Source organism: Akebia trifoliata, chromosome 2, assembly GCF_017979445.1.
Source record: "Akebia trifoliata isolate Shusen 1 chromosome 2, ASM1797944v1, whole genome shotgun sequence".
In the NCBI taxonomy this organism is placed as follows: Eukaryota; Viridiplantae; Streptophyta; class Magnoliopsida; order Ranunculales; family Lardizabalaceae; genus Akebia; species Akebia trifoliata.
The window spans coordinates 32,693,090-32,713,560 of NC_141376.1; the positions used below are offsets into that span (position 1 = coordinate 32,693,090).

General features: G+C 35.3%; 1 protein-coding gene across 5 annotated transcripts; it reads left to right on the forward strand.

Annotated features, from left to right (window-relative positions):
* The first annotated feature begins 3,203 nt into the window (after positions 1-3,203).
* LOC147410184 (small ribosomal subunit protein uS8my-like) lies at positions 3,204-19,216 on the forward strand. 5 transcript variants are annotated; one of them, XM_086432428.1, is made up of 7 exons: positions 3,204-3,507; positions 3,568-3,630; positions 7,947-8,088; positions 9,597-9,757; positions 11,608-11,673; positions 18,056-18,154; positions 18,476-19,213. In XM_086432428.1, exons 3-7 carry the CDS (start codon positions 7,959-7,961, stop codon positions 18,599-18,601), a joined length of 582 nt encoding a protein of 193 aa, XP_086288554.1. In that variant the 5' UTR covers positions 3,204-3,507; positions 3,568-3,630; positions 7,947-7,958; the 3' UTR covers positions 18,602-19,213. The 5 variants fall into 5 exon arrangements, with proteins under 5 accessions (XP_086288554.1, XP_086288553.1, XP_086288555.1 ...); XM_086432427.1 differs by having other exon boundaries at positions 3,204-3,460; positions 18,476-19,211; XM_086432429.1 differs by lacking the exon at positions 3,568-3,630 and having other exon boundaries at positions 18,476-19,216.
* Positions 19,217-20,471: the final 1,255 nt, after the last annotated feature.

Sequence of the window (20,471 nt, forward strand, 5' to 3'; positions counted from 1 at the left end):
TGTAAATGAAATGAAATGAAAGGTTCACACTTTTTAACTACCATATCCTGTAAGATGCACTTGATCAAACAAATAATGTGTGATTAATTTTACCATACGTTTGATGCTTTTCCCCTCAAATTCATTCTTTAGCGCAAACACGTTGTGAGTAAAAAATAAATTAAAATAAGAAACCTTTTATTGCCACACTAACTTTTACTAAGAGCTCACCAATTCACATGACAATAAGGAAGAATTAACACACATCTTAGGGTGCTCTTAGTAAAAGTTGGTGTGACAATAAATGGTTTCTAAAATAAAATGTTTTAAAAATTTGTTTCTAAAATAAAATTCAAATTGATGGGGTTAATTTATTACATAACATACTTTGGAGTGGATGCCAATCACATCAATTTGTTGCATACAAAAACATGATCTTATGCTACAAGAATATAAAGGACAAAATTCTAAGAACTTTGGAAAAAACATCGATTTTTATTTTTATTTTTTATTTTTTTATTTTACTATTCACCGTGAATTTTAGTTTTAAATATGTTAGTTCGATTGCCGAATTTTGTTCTTTTGGATTTGATATTTTCAACAAAATCTAGAAGACCTATGGTGTTGGATGGCCAATTTGATCATCCATGTAGGCCCAATGATCCTTAGTAACATTTGAAATTTACTAAGTTAGTTATGCTAGCCTGATTTATAAAGTAAGGTTTGTTCAAGTAACAAACTTGGTAAATAAGAGAGTTTTAGTAATAAAATTGCAACAGATAGGTCTGCCCAGTAAATCTTTCTAAAAAATAAAGCAACATTTTCTAAAAGAACAAGGGTTTTTCTGTAATAAAGATCATTTATTTAATATAATCTTACCAAATTTCCCATCCATATCTATGATCACACTGTAGAAGCTCATGGGCCTAATGCATCCTCACAAAATCGACTTGTACGGTGAGGATTGCCCCATGTTTATATATGACTGAATGTCTTGATAGCTAGGCAATATGTCTTGATACCTTCGAGTCTTGTAGCATTGTTATATTTATGAGAGAAATTTTGGATTATTTGATCCTTCTAACTATTAGAATTATGATTCTGGTTGAAGTTAAAAAAAATATTAGCTATTTATAGAAGAAACAATGTGACTTGTTTTATTTTCTCTGGGAAAGATTTTCAAACATCAAAGAGACCATAAAAAACAAAATAGAAAAGGAAAGCTACGAGCATACATAGCCTTTATGAAATGACATAAATACTTTGAAAACAATTCTATATTTGTGTGTAAAAATAAAAACACTAAATGATCAAATATTAATTATTAACATGATATAATATTAAGCAACGAGCAATGAAATGCACATGAAGGTGGCACGTGAAAATGCACATGTATCAAAAGAGCTTATTTGTAATTTAAAATATTGATTTAATTGATGGGTTTTTGTAGATTAGATAGTAGAAAATGATATATTTGTAATTTTTAAAACTAAGTAATGTAATTCTAAAATTGTACATAATTTTTTGGGTTTTGACTAAAATGACTTTGATTATATTAAATTTAAATATAAAGATAGGGACATTTATGAGCACTTAAATTTTGGTGTCCATCCGCCTTCTCTCATTATAATAGCAAAGATAAATGTTGATCATCAATAAACTAATAATGTGACTACACAATGCTACGAAGTATATTATTTTGAATTTTTTTTTGAACATTGTGAGCTTCATCATATTTACTTTTTGCATTTTATCTCAAACAACATCACCATAAGTTTCTAATCATAGTTACAAAATTCTCTGAATTAAAAAAAAAAAATTATAAAATTCTTCGAATTATGGGTTGGCTGATTAAATCGACAAATTGACAAATTAATTGAGGACTCCTCACTTGGTTGTGGAACATGGTAACAATTTTACCTCACCTTCAAAATTTTATTTTTTTCAACGTTCAAATATCAAGAAGAAGATAAATTTTTAGAAAGGTTGAAAATGATGGATTTTGGTAAGAAGTCTTAAAACATATTTTGTATAATATCTGAAATTTTATCTATTTTTTAACGTAACTTTCCCAAATTTATTTGAATTAACCAATTTGACTCCCCCATTGAACAATTATTGAATGCGAACTTTGTTACTATGTTTATGATATTACCATAGAACATGTACATGCAGGACCCCATTAGTCTATATAATAAAATACAAATGAATTAGAATAATTATGTCTAACACAAACATACAATCAATTATAATATTGTAGGAAACAAATCCAATTAGGACAAATTTCCCATTATCTACAGTTTTGTGGGTTAAATTTTCCATCAAGCTATAGTATCATGAGACCACTTTATCTCTTTTATTATTAACTTCTTCTAAATTTTTTTTAACCTAAAAAAGGATGCTCTATCTAACTTTATTATAATTTCTCTTTTACCCCTTTAATCTACTTTATTATTTTTCATCTTATAATTCATTAATCTTAATTTTTCTTTCAATAATATCCCTTCCATCAAGTTATAGTTTGTTAAGATCCACTTTATTTCATTTATTTTTCACTTCTCCTAATTTTACTATGTTTTCTCTTTTACTCATTTAATCCAATTTATTATATTTTTCTTGTACCTCTTTAATCTCATATATATATATATTAATAATACCACTTCAACTTTTTTATTTTTTCGTTTTTACTCCCCTTAACTCGAGAGAGTAAGATTGGATTGGGGTTGATTTGATACCGATCCAATAATGATCGGACCCTTATTGGATCGGGTGTTTATTGGAACTCAATATTAAGATCCAAATCCAATCTATTAACAATTGGGTCGGGCTTAGACCGGTTCAAATTCGATTTTATATACAAAATCTAAATAAATTTCCTATATCTCAATAAATATATAATATAATTTACATACTTTCTAACATAATATCGGACCGGGACATGGTTGATCCATTTCCGATCCAATAATATATCAGATCAAAACATTATCAAATTGGATCCTTAACCGAATCCAAAACATCAATCAAGACACAAAATCATTGGATCGGAGCGGATTGGGTTTCGGGTCTCATCCGATCCATTGACAGCCCTGCGAGAGAGGATTGAACTCTAGTGTGTATTTTACGTATAAGTGAATGGGTTTTTCGTTGTTAACAGCGCCATCCTTTAAGTTATAGATAATTAGTTCAACCTCCCTGAAATCCAATCAAAATGCGAAACAGAGGCCGACAGCCTCTGTTTTTTCTCTCTCTCACTAGGAAAAAACTTTGCCCGCTTCAAAATTTTGAAGGAAGCATTTCCATTGGAAACGAAGACAAAGCTCAGTGATCTTTGGTCTCTCTCACTCTCCAACAGATTCAGCCTCTAGCTCATCGAACGAACTTTCTCAATCTGACCTCTTCGTTGTCGTTTGTAAGCAATTCATCGAGCTTCCTCAACGAATCGCAAAAGCCCTAATCGATCTCTCATCTCCATCTTTCTTCAGTAAGCATCGAAGGGATCTCGATCTTCAACAAATCCTCCAAAGTCAAGTGTGGTCTCTCTCTCTCTCTCTATCTGCCATTTTTGATCTGTGCGACATTGAATTTCAGGTTAAATCCTCCATTTCTCCTCCACTACTACCCAATATTCCAGATTTCTAGCGACCTCTTCAGGTAAAATTTTCCCTTCTTTGTGATTTGATTTTAGTTTATTTTGTTTGCTTGCGATGATAGATATTCTGCAAGTTTTTCAATTTTTGTTTGTTTGATTTAAATTGCTTGGATTTTGATTTTTGGCCTTGTGGGTCTATTATTAGTTTTCTTGTTGAATCTCACGTATTTTTTGCTCTTTTTTTTTTTTTTAAATTTTAATTTTAATAAAACTTTCATTTATCCCCTATTCTTCAGTTCTTGTTTTTTTGTTTTAAACCAAATAGGCAATTAAGTTAAAGTACAGAAATACTCTTCTCTCAGAAGCATACATGTAGAATGAAATATGCAGTGAAAAAAAAAACTTTTAGGGTTTTCACCTAATCCACTTTAGGAGTGCAAGCTTTATAGGTTTTTTTGTTTTGATTCATTTTGGGAATCTTTTGATGTGGTTTTTAGGAATTTTTTTGTAGCTGCAAATATTTTAATTGTGGGGAAGTAGGTGTAGCATATTGGAACCAAAAGGACAATTTCCCTAGGCAGTGGGTTTTCAGATGCAACTAACCAAAAAAGAAATAAAAAGCTGCAACTTGACCATCCTGCTATCACCACCATGTATGAAATATTGAATTTGAAGTAAGAAGATGGTTTTGGTGGGTATTTGCACTGGCTGTCTCAAAGACCACTCTGTTTATAATGTATTAGTAATGGTTTGGAGCCTGTCTAGGTTTACAAAGTTACAACATAAGTTTTAATGAGAATAGATTTAATCTCAGTCCCATAGGCTTGAGAATTTAGGTATAAAAATGTCTTCACCATACTAAGGAATTGACCAACCTGACTTTTGTTGGGTGCGGGTTGAGCATTTCATGCCTGAGGTCGGGTCGAGGGGCGTGGGTTGGTATTTGTAAAGTTAGGGTTGGGTATAGGTTTATCCCCAACCCGCCCCAATCAGCCCAAGTTGCAGCCCTAGTTTAGGGGGGTCTTGTTTGATGATTTTGTTGGGAATTGGGAGAGGGTGTGTTCTTTATAGTTTGAGTAGTCCTCTTGTACTTTGTTTCACTTGGTTGGTCAACTCGTCCGACCTTTTCTTCTTAATAAAATTTTACTTATAAAAAAGGTATTTTAGTAAGACCCCCTTGTGACATAGGTGAAATTAGGGTTACCCCCTGTGAAATGCAAGATGAGGCTTGCTCCCTGGACTTCCGTTGACCCATTTGGTCTGTTAACAACGTTTATTTTGATGAGGTCATATTTTTTGAATATCGAAAACACCCTTGTAGTTGTTACTTTACAAAAATGCCATTCATTACACTTTCATTTTTTTTAAAAAGAAGGAATAATCTTTATCGTAGGATTGAACTTTTGCGGACCGTTGGATTGAACTAAAAACCCTAAGTTCATCTTCTTTATGAGGATGAAGATGAACTACGATTTTTCACCATCGGACCATGCTTAATCCATTGTTTCAATGAGTTTGATACGGAGAAGAGGGTTTGCCATCTTTGTTTGGAAGGTCCACCATTTAAGAAGTGGGTTTATCATTAATGAATCTTATTTTTGTTTGATCTTGTTTAAGATGCGATTTTTGATACAATGGGTGAAGGTATGAAGGTTCAAATGAGTTATTTTGACTTTTTTAAACCCATTATCTTAATTTTGTTTGAAAAAATGAATGAAATAACAAATCTGCTATGCGCGGGCGTGGGGGTAACACTAACAAATTTATTTACAGAAGGGGGGTTTTACTAATTTCTATTTTTTTAATTTAGGGTAAATTTGTATTACTCCCCAACGAAATGGAAGATGTGACATGCCCCCCCTAGACTTCTGTTGACCTAGACAAGCTGTTATCAAAATCATTCTCCATTAACGGAGATTGTTAAAAGTCCAAAATACCTTCAAATATATGAAATGATAGAAATACTCTTACTTAAGGGTTCGATCAATTGATCATCTCATTCATCTTCTTCCTCACTATTTTTTACTGTTGAAACGAATGGATGACAAAATCCCAACTCCTTTGAAGTTTTTTTTGTTCGAAATCAACTGTAAATGAGTGGATTCTTAGCATGCTTTCATCATTTTTAACTCGAGAGTAATCCAATGCAGTAGATTGTGTTTAGAGTAGGAAGTGGAGATAGTGTTAGGTTTTGGAAAGATATTTGGTGCAGTGGGATAGGGTTATCTATGCAATTTCCTTTGATCTATGAGATTTCCTTGAAAAAGTACTTGTCCATATCAGATTCCTTGATTCGTTCTAGTACCGATATCTCTTGGGATCTTGGTCTTAGAAGGACTCTTAATGATTGGGAAATTTAGGAGTTAGTTGACCTATCTTCGATTATGGATCTTCATTTCCTGGAGCCTTTTAAGAGCGATTCTTGGGTATGAACTTGCAACAAGGACAAAAGATTCTCGGTAAGGTCTTTTCGAGCCATTCTAGAGCCTTAAAGTTTAGCTACCTTTCCTTTCAAATTAATTTGGGGTTCCAAGGTTCCTTAAAAAATTTCCTTCTTTGCTTGGCTAGCGGTTTCGAACAAACTATTAACTTTAGACCATCTTATCTCTAGGGTTTCGTTACCCCAAACTTTTGTAGCTTGTGCCGGGCAAATGGGGAATCCGTTCATCATTTGTTATTTCATCATCCCTTTGCTTTCAAAATTTGGTCTCATTTCTTGTGTTTGTTCAAGTTGGAATGGGTTTTTCCCTTTTCTTTGATCGATGTTTTTTCGAGCTATGGTCTTAACGTCTTCTTGGGTAGGAAAATGATTCTCTAAGCTTTGTTACCTTTTGCTATTTGCTGGAGCATTTGGAAGGAGAGAATAGGTGAATCTTCTTGGGCTTGGAGAGCTCTATCCACGAGTTGATTTTGATGGTGCTTGGTTTTTTGTTTTATTGGTGCAAGTGGAATGGAGCTTTTAAATGGGTGTTTTTTGAGGAGTTTGTTTTTAAGTGGGACTCATTGTGTTCTTTGTAGTTTGTTTCTCTTGTTTTCTTTTTGTTGTTGTTCTTCTTTGTATTTTTGGTTGGTTTTCTCTATCTCCTTTTAGCTTGATGAATGTATTTGTTTACCTATATAAAAAAATATGTTTCGGATCTCCACATGCGAAACACTCAAGTTGCTCGTTAAACTAAGAATAAAAATTAGTAAAACCCCCCCTTCTGTAAATATATTTGTTAGTGGTACCCCCTGGCGCACAGAACAAATATGCTATTTCCATTATTTTTTCTAACAAAATGAAGTTAATGGGCTCAAAAAAGTCAAAATAACTCATCTAGCCATTGTATTAAAAGTCATGTCATAAAGAAGATCAAATAAAAACATGATTTGTTAATGGTACACCCTCTTCTTAAATGGTGGAGATTCCAAATAAAGATAGAAAACCCTCTTCTCAGTATCAAACTGACCGAATCATTGGATTAACCATGGTTAGATGATGGGAAATCCTAGTTAATCTTCATCTTTTTAAAGAAGATGAACTTAGGGTTTTGAGTTCAATCCAATGATTTACAAAAGTTCAATCAAATGGCAAAGATAATACCCTTTTATTAGAAAGGGGAAGTGTAATGAATGACATTCTGGTATAATCATAACCACAAGGGTGTTTTTAGTATTCAAAAGATATGATGTCATCAAAATAGACGTTGTTAACGGATAAAATGAGTCAACAAAAGTCTAGGGGGGTAGACCAAATCTTGCATTTATTTCTTTGGAGGGGGGAGGGGTTAACCTTAATTTCACCTATTTCAGGGGGGTCTTACTAAAATACCCCTTAATGTAACTAGATTTATTTTGTTTAAAATAATACAACTTGAGTGCTTTGCATGTGGAGAATCAAAGGATTGAGTTACTCTCAAGTTGAAAACGATGAAAGTATGCTTATAATCAACCAATTTACGATTGATATTGAAGAGGAAAGCTTTAAAAGACTTAGGGTTTCGTTGTCCTTTCATTTCAACAATGAAGAAGATTAATGAGAGAATGAATCGATCGAACTCTTAAGTTAGTAAGGGTATTTTTGTCTTTTCAAATATATGTACTTTGGATTTTTAATAGTCCTGTTAATGGAGAAACGTTTTAAATAACATCTTGACTGGGTCAACAAAAGTCTAGGGGGGGCATACCTCATATTTCATTTTGTCGCGGGGGGGGGGGGGGTTGACCCTGGTTTTGCCTATTTCGTAGGGGGCAATACAAATTTTAGGGGGGGGGGGGGGTTGACCCTGGTTTTGCCTATTTCGTAGGGGGACAATCCAAATTTACCCAAAAAAACCCTATTGTATATGTTTTTTTTTTTTGGGCTATAGGCTTACGATTGTGTTTGTGTGTGTAATAGAGGGCCAAAGGGATGGGAAGGAGGATATTGAATGATGCATTGAGAACGATAGTGAATGCTGAGAAGCGAGGAAAAGCTACGACGAATTTACAACCGATCTCCAATGTCATGACTTCGTTTCTCAAGATCATGAAAGATCGAGGTAACCCATCATCGATTATATACTTCTTTTTTATTTGGGTTTTGTTCCGTTTGATCTATCTAGCAAGGTTGTCCTGTGTGTAATTCTTCTGTGTGGGTTGCTTAATTCAAACATTTATTTTCCAATGAACTTTTATTTGATTAATGGGGTTTGGTTTATTTGGAAAAAAATGAGTCCATTTCATTTCTCTTGATTTATCCCTCCTTGAGTTCAAAGAGGGATCACTGGTAATTCTTCTTTATGGGTTGCTTAATTCAAATAGTTTTTTTTAAACTTCATTTTGATCTATTAAATGAGATTTTACTATGTGTGAACATATGCTCTTTTGCTAAACTTTGATTTAATTCATTGAATTTGGGTTATGTGTTAAAGGGGCCTCCTTTCATTTCCTTTTGCTATGGCCCACCAACCCTCAGGTTCTGATAGGGATCACTGGAAATGCTTTTGTTATTGTTATTGTTGTGTGCTTCAATGGCCTAAAGAACTAAGGCATAGATCTTTGTGTTTGAACACGCTTTCTTAAATGAACAGAAAACTTGAATATAATCATTTGAATTTAATATGGAGCATTAGGAGAAATCTCATAAAGAAAACATTGTATCAGTTAATATGGGGACACATTTTTTTTTAAAAATGTTACGTAACCTAGTACAATGTATTTTGAGTTAAGAATTAGGGGGAAGAAAAATGGTGAATTAAATTCATCATAATCGAAAGCCTTTTACCAAGGATTTAGGGTCAGCTCAACAAATCTTGTTTCTCAGTCAAATCATTTTGTCAATCTCTAGCACTTGGTTTACGTTATGATTTTCTATACACTGCTATCAATAAGTCCCATCAGAGTTTTCTTTTTTCATTTGACGTCGGTTTTGGATAGGATTCTTACCATTGACATTATCATGGCTCATGGTGTTACTTCTATTGGCTTTTGTTTTCTTTTTGTAAAGCTAGTGGTAAATCTGTGAATTGTTTCTTCATCCATATCCTTTAGCTCGTACCAATTGGTCTCATTTAATACTCATTTTTCTTATCCATCTGATCGTTTTTAGTATTTACTAAATCTTTTTCACAGTTGGCATTTTCGACCTTCAAAACTAAAGAGAAGACTTTATGAAGTTTGAGCTCTTTTTTTATGCCTGTTGGGGCATTTGGATGGAGAGGAAAAATTCCGTTATTTTTTGTTTTGTTTGTTTTTTTTCCTCTGCATAAGGTAGGTCTTCTTGAACTCCTTTGCTTTTTCATCTCCAATAAAACTTCCATCTAATGTCCTATCGAATGAAAGATCAATTGTTTTACTTGCCTGTGAGCTCCTTCAAGACATGAGACTCCATCAAAATCTCCAATCCCAATATTGTGCTAACCTTTATCTTTTTTTTGCATCCTGTTTTCTGGCCTATAAAACCCTAAATTTCAGAACCTTTCTACTCTTTTTCAAACATGATATAAGCCTATCCTATTGTCCTACATCGATTTGGTACTAGAACTAACTTGCTTTATCAGTTTTCCAGGTTATATTAAAGATTTTCAAGTATTTGATCCGCATAGAGTTGGAAGGATAACTGTTGAGCTGCAAGGCAGGGTAAATGATTGTCGGGCTCTCACGTATAGGCAAGACATCAGGGCGAAGGACATTGAAGAGTACAGATTACGTACACTTCCTACGCGTCAGGTTTGTGTGCATTCTTATGAACTTATTTTTTGTTATTTTTAGATACATTGTTCTATTTGGGGTTTTTTTTTTCTTTATTATTCTTTCTCCATCAGAGATCCATATTTTTTACCATCTGTTTTGGATGCACGTATTTTATTAACAGTAAGTAGATAAGGTATTACAATCTTTTGTTGAATCACTTGTAGAACTCGTTGATAGCCAATAAACTTTTTCTTTTTTTCACTCTTTCATGCGCATCATACGCATCAAATCTGGAAAAACTGATACTTGCTTTATTATTGAAGGAAATTAATTATGCAACAAATGAACTCAAGGGGCTCCCTTCTTCTGTAGTATGTGGAAAGTTCGGACATTTAGTTTCTCACATAAAATCCTAGACTCACAATTTAGTTTGCTATATAGTTTGTTTAAAATATGGGTATCGATCAAAATGGACAAAGAAATAAAGAACAAGTTTTTTACAGCTCGGGTTTGTAGTCACAAAGGGTATTGTTCTAGGATGGACTTTAGGGAAATCTTTGGGATAGATTGGAGGGATTTTTATAATAGGGGAGATAATTGAAAGAGAATTCAGAGTTGGGTTATGGGTAAACAGGTGAGAGCAATTAAGTCTACAGGTGCTCGATCCGTTGCTTGCTTAACTGTTGGAGGTCCACAGATTTTTTTTGGCAAGGAGAGCACTTTGTGGAATCTTTTAACCCGGCTATTTGTTGGGGTTTGTGAAAGGAAAGAAATGGATGTATCTTTGATGGGAAGGAGCACTCGTTGCAGGAGATCATTTTTAGTATTGTGGGGTTATTGATTTATTGGTGCAAGCAGTTCCACAAGTTTAGGGGTTTCGCTTTGAGGATTTCTTGTTTAGATGGGAGCTTGTTAGTAGAGGGTGATTTTATTCTCGATCGGGGTGGTGTTTTGGCTTTTTTTATTTTTCCTTCTTCTTTGAGGACTCCTTGTCCTCCTCCAATAAAATTTTGGTTATAAAAGAAAAAAAATTGGTTGAGCGGGACTTGGAATAATTATTTGTTTCACTAGACTCTAGGGCTCTCCAAAGGTTTGATTAGGACTGATTATGGAGTGAAAGGAAAGCTGGGTTTGGGTTGTTGAAAGGTAAAAAAAGGTTTAAGTGAAAGCTTAGGACAAGGTTTGTGATGTTGAACAAATAAGCTAAAATAAGCATTTAGAGAGTAAAACTAAACAAATCAAGTCGGAAGAAGTGCTTGATAAATCTTTTGAAATTATTATTGATGGAGAAATCAGAAGAAGTAAGATTTGACTCCTTGAAAGCTCTCGGAAAGAAAAACAAATTGAAATGTTTTGCTTGCCTATTTGTTCTATTTATGTTGCCTGTTTTTTTTTTTTTTTTTTTTGTATCGAATTTCTAAATAAATGCTTTGAAAAATATATTGATGATGTTCATGTTGATAATGATAAAACATTCATTAAAATTCAAAAAGTGTAATATGGAAATATAGGAAATCATGAATCTAATTTTATAGAAGGTAACGAATTGAACTCAAGGATGAGTGTTCTTAAAACAGAAGAAAATGACTCAATCAAAAGCAATGGCCTCTTTAAGCATAAATCAAAGCAGTGAAGAATGCATGGGACAAAAAGTGGTCCCAATTCTCAAATCTCGTTGGGTCTAAAGACAATTTTAGCTGTTAATATTGGCCTTTGATATGTAATAATTTAACATTGCAATATAAACACATGAGCTTTCCCATATTTGCCATGGTGCTAGGATATGTGAAGTTTCTTTGTTTTCCACTATTTTTAGGGATTCATATATAGACTTTATTATTTTTTTGTTGATTTTCTACGAAATTGTGTTTTGTTTTGTTATGCAGTGGGGTTATGTTGTGATTACGACTCCGAATGGTGTTTTGGACCATGAGGAGGCCATCAAACAAAAGGTGGGTGGTCAGGTTCTTGGTTATTTTCATTAGACATCTCTCTCTCTCTTCTCTCTGTTAATGGAAAGAATATAGTGTGTGAACTGTTATTATACTTCATGAGCCCCATTGATTCTGTTCTCCACCTGAAGATGCTTATATGGCTTCTGATGTCTTTTTTGCCTTTGTTTTAGTTATCGTTGCATTTATTCAAGATTGGTGGAGTACAAAACGTAGTAAAACCACATTGATCTAAATTACTATATTGACGCAATGTTACCAACCTTTGAGATAGCCAACGTAATGTAATCCCAAGTTTGAAGCAATATTCACATAGTTATTAGTGGCTGAAGTAGTACTAAGTTTCGACGCCTCAAAATTAGAAGAATTGGAAGGCTAGTTTTCACATATATGATATTAGATACGAATGTTAGTGATGTGCCCACAAAATTGGAATCAAGTTTATATAAAATTATTCTCATTTGGGTACATTGAGAATGAGTTCGATAGCAAGTGCTACATACGGTGGTGCTTCTTTAGTCTGATAGTTCTTCAAGTTCTGTTAGCATTGCTTCAAAATCGAGGATTATATCATCTTGTTTCCTGTTCTAAGGTCTTCAACATCCTGGTTATGGTAATCTCGATTATGCTTTGAGCTTGTTTGGATGCACTTGTGATTGAAAAAAAAAAAATTACTATTGAAAGTTGAAAAGTAAAAGTGCCTTGGCACTTTTTTTTAAGAAAGGTCAGAACTTGGGGATTTTGAAGGATTGGGAGCTGCCACCTATTTATAGGTTTAGGATCCAAAGATCGACTTCAAATGGATCTGGGTTGGTTCATGATCCAGAGAAATGGGGTTGAGTTACAGGTTTTAGGAGGTGTTAGGCATCGAAATCATCCGGTCAGAAATCGGTGTATATTATGATCCAAAATTATCCTATGGTCAAAGAAAGAAGACTTGGGTCAAGTTAATGGGTTAAATCGTCATAAGGTCAATGAGATGAAACCCAAAATTTACGGATCCTTTGAAGGGGAAACTGTCTAATTTTATCGTGTGTATTCATCATTGTTCTAATTTTACCAAGTGTATTCATCATTATTAATCTTGAAGCTAGCTGGTTTCGAACTCAAATCGGAGTTGGAATGGGCCCAAGATCATATACAGAAATTGAGAATATGGTATGCACGTGATTTATTGTTGAAGAGAACAGACCTCATATTAGAGAGAAGAAAAGAAGAATATTGCTCAGGCTTCTTCATATAGACTGGATCGTGGCCATGATTCATATTAGAGAGAAAAAAAATATTTTTATCATGTATTGAAAAGAGTCTGATTAGCCTTGCTATGTTATTAAGGATTTCACCCATAGTAAGCGTCCTTGGGCTCAACTCGTGGCATTCAAAACCATGATCTGGGTTGTGGAGGACAAATTAAAGGTTTGTTGATCTTTCTCTCCCGCTCCCTAAGATTTCCATGTTCTTTTTCCGTTATTATGCTCTTCTTTGAGTTTATTTTGAAATTTTTTTTTTTTAATTCCTTTATGGTATTCTTAAATCCAATTCCATGGTTGATTTGAAGATTTCTTCTACTATTTTTTTTTTTTTAATGACTTACTGTTAATGTAATTTTTAGTGACTCATTGCAACTGAAAGGGAAGGACAGAGTCTTTACAACAGAAAGGTTAAGGAGAGAGAGAGAGAGAGAGTGAGAGTTGATAACTCCACCACTTTTCCGCGTGCGATTATCTATTATATATAAAACTACAAAGCCAAATCATCTAAAAATTGAACACATGCCCCTCTTATCTATCAATTTTACCTAATTTTCAAATTAATCAAACAAGGGGACAATTGACCAAGTCAACTCAATTTTCTTTTTTAAAATGTTCATAAAATTGTGCTCTACATCCTTATGGCAACCAAGCATGTTTTGGATCCCTCATGATTGGGCGGTCAAGAAACATTTTTTTTATTATTTTTCTTTTGTAACTTAGTAAGAAAATTATTTTTCTTTTTAATCCTCTTTACCAGAGTTTTTTATTTGTCAATTTGATGATTTATTGGCCTTTGTCAATAATTTTATATGTCGAATCCAAATTTATTAGATAATCTCAATATGATTGATTGTTGCAAGCAAGAGAACTCGTACTTGGGTTGGTTTTGAACGGATTTTAGGCTTGATCAACAGGTTCTTGGGCTGGGTCAATGGGTTTTTGGGTTAGATCGATCATGTGGTGGGGTTTAAACAGCTTATGGGGCATGATTGAGAACATGGGGATTTGAATAGATTATTGGGCCTGGGTCGGATCAATTTCTTGGGCCTCATGGAGTGTAATATCATATTCGACCATCCCAAAAAATCTCTCTTCACCATATTTGTGCGTGAAACTAGTTTGATAGTGGGCCACATGTACATATTGGTAATTATCATTATATGTGATTTTTTATGTGAAAATCTCAAATATTTTTTGGGTTTTGAAGATCAATACCATGGTGTGAATGGTCACCTAGAAAGAAAGGCTCCATCACGTCTATCCAAGCCATTTACATTTACATGCCTGCTGATCACTTAAATTGATTCGGCCCCTGCAACAACTTCTTTTTCCCATATCGATGCCTCAACTGTGTTACCTCGACATGTATCAATTTGTTAAATTCATCTGAATTTGGTATGATATCCATCCTGATGACTATGTCTCGTATGCTCTCTCCCCATAATTTAGGAGAAGAACACTACAATACCGCACATGGTGTGCAGAAACTTATTTAAAACTACACGAATCTTCAAGAGATTAGTGCCATTTTGGACTGATCGTGCTCATAAAATCCAGTGTTTCTTGTGCCAGACTTTCCATGTTGCCCAAGTGTTCATAAGTGCCCCAAGAAAGTATGTTGAATTTGAAAATGTTAACTGAGAAAAAAATATTTTAATTAATGGAGATTTGTTTAAAATGTGTGTTTGATGATTTGACAGTATTAAACTTGTCATTCATTAAAAATCGTTTGTCCTACCACTACAAGGAGTCCGAGTCCGACTTTGAAGCGGGCAGCGGCTTCAAAATTTTGAATAAACCCTCTTTGGTACGAGACCCATGGCTTTTTGAATTTATTTCACACCCCTGCATTCCGCCAAAATTTGAAATTCCTTCCAAAAATGCCATGTGTTATCCAATGGAGAGGGTTGCTTCAAAGTTTTGAAGCAGCCTGCCTGCTTCAAAGTTTTCTCCTAATATAAGATGCTATCAAAGGACTTTTATTTTATTTTTAATTTTTTTCTGATATCGTGGGTATCCTCACCCTTCGGGTGGGACTAATCCCGCAGTCACACCCCGTTGAAATGTCCTACGTGCAACAGGTTGAGTCGAGTGTCTATATTATTAGTGTCTCAAAAATGATGAAATAGACACTACGTGAAAATTTTCAAAATTCGACGGTTCAAAATCGTCGAATTATGGGATCATTCGATAGTTGAATTGGGCCTTGTTAAAAAATATTTGGTGGTTAAAAATAATAGAATTTAGGGATAGAGCGATGATCGCCGACCGTCTTTATAAAGGAAAAAATCCGTCGTAAATACATATAGCAACAGCCACCCGGTACATGGACTTATAGCGACAACCGCTATTGATCGTCACTATAGGGTATTTTATTAAAAGGGAAATGTTCAGCACCCTAAGTTTTACCACACACTTTAACAAACGTTTTTTGTCCTACATGGGTTAGAAGTTTTGGAATGAGCTGATTTTTGGTGAGGATGATCTCTATGATTAGAAGATCATCCTCCCCAAAAATCAGCCCATTCCGAAATGTTTAGCCCCATGTTTACACGTTGAAAAATCGTGGACCGTCCATTTTTTGTAAATCAATTTGATGGGGTTAGAAGTTTTGGAATGAGCTGATTTTTGGTGAGGATGATCTCCTCACCATAGAGATCATCCTCACCAAAAATCAGCTCATTCCGAAACTTCTAACCCATGTAAGACAAAACGCGTTTGTTAAAGTGTGTGGTAAAACTAAGGGTGGCGAACGGGACCCTTATTAAAAAATATATATTAAGCCTTTAGCTACGGTCGCCGACTGTCGCTATAGGGTATTCTTTTAAAAAAAAAAAATATTATGTCCCCAAGTAGAACTCGCCCAAATCTAGAAGTCCAAAAAGTAACACCTCTAATTTCAACCAACCACAAAACACATTAGGCTTCAATCCTACGTAAGGCAGTTTGATTTGCCTCCTCCAGTGACTAGTAGTAGTAGTAGCTCGAGGAGAACATAATCATAATATATAAAATAGGCGTGTCAACGTTTGGATGACTAGTAGGATGCTCTTGAGCTCATCACTGCGCTACTTGTCACCATGATCTTCCTATCTGCCCCATCGTTCAGGTTCAGGGATTGGGGCCATTCCTCCAAGGCCCTCAGTCTTCTCACGCTGGAACTTCGGCACGTATTTCCCAGAGATAGGCGAAGCAGCACCTATAGGCTCTGTTGTTGGTCGAGTTGCAGCAACAGCAGTAGCCGCAGCAGGAGAAGCTGACCAATCCTTTCCTCTCTCTCCGACTTCAATGTGCTGAATTCAGCTTCACAACGGCTAACAATTTTATTCTGGAATAATATCTGTAATAACAAAAACCATGATCACTCAAAGCAGCCAAAATAAAATTTATTTAAATTAGTTGATCGCATTCGCAGTCTATGGTTCAATCTAATTCCAAGTATTAAACATGGTCCTCCCGAGGTCAACACTAAAAACCATTTGAAGCGAGATAATCGATCATGTCACAGCCAATAAGACTTAAGACCTAATCTAAATATTGCTAAAACCAAGATTTTACTCGTAGTTAAAAAACCCACTACAATACCAAATATTTGACAAACCTTGACTTAAATTCAAACAACAACAAAAACAATAGACTTAGCAATGATTTTCAACAGAAAGTTCAATGTACGTGTTTTCAGGACATCATAGGTAAATATCATAGCAATGAAAGATGGTACATGCGTAAAGATAGTGTAACACATGAGAATAAATTCAGGACAAGCAAAGGAAAGGTGTCTAAATTGATTAAGAATATAATACAAAGGGGTGATTTTGACAAAACAAGAAATCAGACAAAATTTCAGCCAAACAGTGAAAATTTTATGGACAAAAAGATCATTCTTCTTCATTTATGAAGTGTATGGGGTAAATTAAGCAATGAGACCAATCGAAAAAGGCACAAAACATACCTGCTGTTCACGTTCATGAAGCACTTTTTCTTTAACCAGATGCTGCTGAAACACTGCCTCAATAAAAGGTGCCTCTTCTTCTCTTTTGCTCTTTCCATATAATCCATTGTTTTAGCAAGTTTCTGCAATTTCTTCTCCATTTCTTGACGCTCTCTTAGTTGCTCACTCAAAGCCAACTCAATTAATTTCTGCTTGGTGACTTTATCCTGCAAAGACAATTTTCCTAAAATTATTGAAAAAAGCCATAACAATTGCACCTTTGAAGAAAAATACAATTTTCAAAACAAATGGATGACACTGAAATTATGCTTACTCCCTCTATGATGGGCTTCTTTCCTTTCTTTTTACTGCGTTTCTCGGCTTCCTGGAGTAAAGCTTGTGCTTCTTTCTTCAAGTTCTCTCCATATCCTTTGTTCTTCCCTTCGTGAATACTTGTAGGCAAGTCTCTTCTGTTCTGCTTCCTCAATTCTCCTCCGAAATCTTCAAAACATTGCTACTTGGTGAATCCACGGCCGTTTTGTGTGGTGCCACGGGTAACAAATTCTTGTTTTCTAACGAGAACAAACTCGTTAACGCGTGGTGGCCACGCTCGGTCGATAAGATCTTCCCATCTTCTTTACAAACATCAAGTAAAGAAGAATAAAAAAAGATGAGAAAATTGCTTCCAGGGTTCATGAAGCCGGAAGCTCTTCAAAGATATGTCGGTATAATGGATTCTATCGCGAAAACCCATCTACAAGAGAATTGGGATAATAAGAAGGAAGTCATAGTGCTCCCTTTTGCGAAGAATTATACCTTCACGTTGGCATGTAAATTGTTCATGAGCATCGATGACCCGGTTCATGTAGCCAAGTTTGCTTATCCATTTGCGGTGTTGGCTTCAGGGATTATAGCGATACTAATCGATCTACCAGGAACGCCTTTCAACCGTGCGATCAAAGCATCTAATTTTATAAGAAAGGAGCTTTCATTGATTATCAAGAAAAGGAAGATTGATTTAGCTGAGAAAAGAGCGTCACCAACACAAGATATATTGTCTTACATGCTTCTTTCTTTGCACATGATTTTTCTTTCTTTCTTTCTACATTTTAAGCTTGAAAGCTCTATGTTACCTTTGAGTTGGATATTTCTGAGAATGCAAGACCTGGAAGTTGAAAGTTTGAAAGACTTGTTTCAGGAAAGACGGACAACATGGGCTGCATGGCTGGGTAGTCGACTCCTGTTGTTTTACTTGAGATCGAGAGTAGGGAGCATTGTGAAGAATTGCTACCCAACTGTAAGTGTGCATGTGATGTTGTACATATCAAGGAAGAATTTAATGATAAATCATAGATGCCCATGCCCCTCTTTGGTAGAGGATGCATGTATCTGAATGCCAAAGCAGGGCACTTTGTAGGCTGTCTTGGCAATGAACTAAAGAGATGTTTGAGATTGCCTATCCTCAAACAAGAATGTATGTCAGGTCCCAGAGTACCTCTCAATGACGATGAATGATGCATTATAATCCAATCAAATTGGAAAACTCATTTAAAGATAGAGATGCATGATATATATATATATATCTATAGGGTGGGATTAATTACAATTTTTATTGCAGAACACAGAGCACGCTGATGATTGGCTTACAATGAAATGCAAAGGGCAGTATCCTTTTCATGGATTCATTAAAATAAAAAATAAAATCAACCATGCATCTTGGGTCTATGTGACAAAAAATATCTAATTCATTATTATGCAGTGTTCATTACCAAATCAAAAAAGCAAAGTTGTTAAAACGTGTGATATATTTTACTTGCTGGCAATTTGGAATCCTGGTAGGTTCCTTCCTTTTTTTTGTGATTATTTAATGGGGTAGATGATTTTATATAATGTTATTTTATGGTCTTACTGTTTGGTTTGGTGCCATGTTTGAATCACACCTGATAACCCACTGATTCACAAACCAAATAACGAGTAGTGGATATTATCGAATTTCGACGCTCGAAGGCAAGCATCTCAATGATCTGTGACAACTTGTTAGTCCATTTTGGGACCTCTTCTTCACGCAAAGCATAAGGCAAGGGCTCATAAATTCGCTGTCTTGGTGATGTAGTTGAGCTCTAAAGTAGCTCGAAAGCATTATCGCTTATCAGCCCAATAGAAATGAATGAAACCAATAAGACAGCTAGTGTTGTCGCTCGGGCCTTACTTTTGTTCAAATCAAGTGGGTCGAAAGGAGTTTCAATCTTCTGTCCACCCTTCTCAATTGTTTCTCGGGCGCTCTGAACCGAATGATGCCTTGCGGAACGAGCCCCCTCAGTTACTTAAAGTCGAGTGGAGCCTCCCAGAACAGAAGGAGCCCCCCCCAATTACTTAAAGTCATTAGGTATACTACACGAGGCCTCCCAAGGGAGCGTAGTATACGTAGTGAAACTTTGAGAATTAGCGGGAAGTGGTTAAAACAGTATTTCCCATGACACTGTTTTGTTATTTACTTGTGCTTATTTCTGTGCGCAAGGAGTTTCTGTACAAGAGGGAAAATGCAAAGTCAAAGAGTATTTTTTCTTGCCTTATTTTGTCGCATTTTCTTTCATTTGATGTAAGAACAAAATCAGAAATCCTAATGCAACCGCCGTTAGATGTTGTAGGCAATGTGTTTTCAAGTTTAAATTCATGTTGTAATAGGTTCAAACCATGTAACACTCATAGGCCTCATGACATTATTAATGAGAAATGTTTCATTGAGCTTTACTCCTGACTACTCGCACAAAATAATTGAAACTCTATACTAAATGAAAAAATGGTAACATACTTAAATTCGAGCTCAAAATAACAACAACAGCTCACACTCACAGGCCATGAAAGGCACATACAAAAATAATAACAAAATAACAATGCCGAAAAAAAGAGGGGAAGGGAGACCATCATAAGCTTAAAAGAGGGCCACTAGCTAGATCCTTAAAGAGGTCCGAATGCTCCTTAATGGGGGCCAATGCCACCCAGGACGACTCCCACATCTTCTCCAAAGCGGAAACCTGTGCCTGCTATCCATGTAACTTTGACTATAAACAAATCAACACCATCTTGGCATGAGAAAGCTCTACCTTGTGGCCTTGGACACATTTTTTGGCACTAACCACATCATTATGCACACTCTGTAAATCAAGTAAGGCAGCTGACACCAACTCAAAACTGCTCCCCTAGACAAGCAATACTAAGCTAAACTCGCTTGCCAGTAAGGATCTTTTCACTCCAAACATTCAACTGCTTTCGAGTGACCTATGACATTGCGCGCACTACCTTGAGCACTTATGATATTAAGTGCACCACCACTTTATCACAGTTCTATATTAACTTCTTGGTATGAAGATGTCCACCCCTTGCATGGATAATCTTATAAAGCTCTACATTTCTCGCAGCTGCCACAATAACACCATCCATGATAGCCAGAACTGAGTTACAACCACATCCACACTCCCAAAATGATGGGCACCTATGGTAAGGGTGTCAACTCATAGATTATCCTGTAGAAAGGCATGGCTTATGAACAATCCAAGCGTCGCAGCACCTTCCTGCGTGATACCCACACCAGTACTTGGACAGTAGCCCCAGTA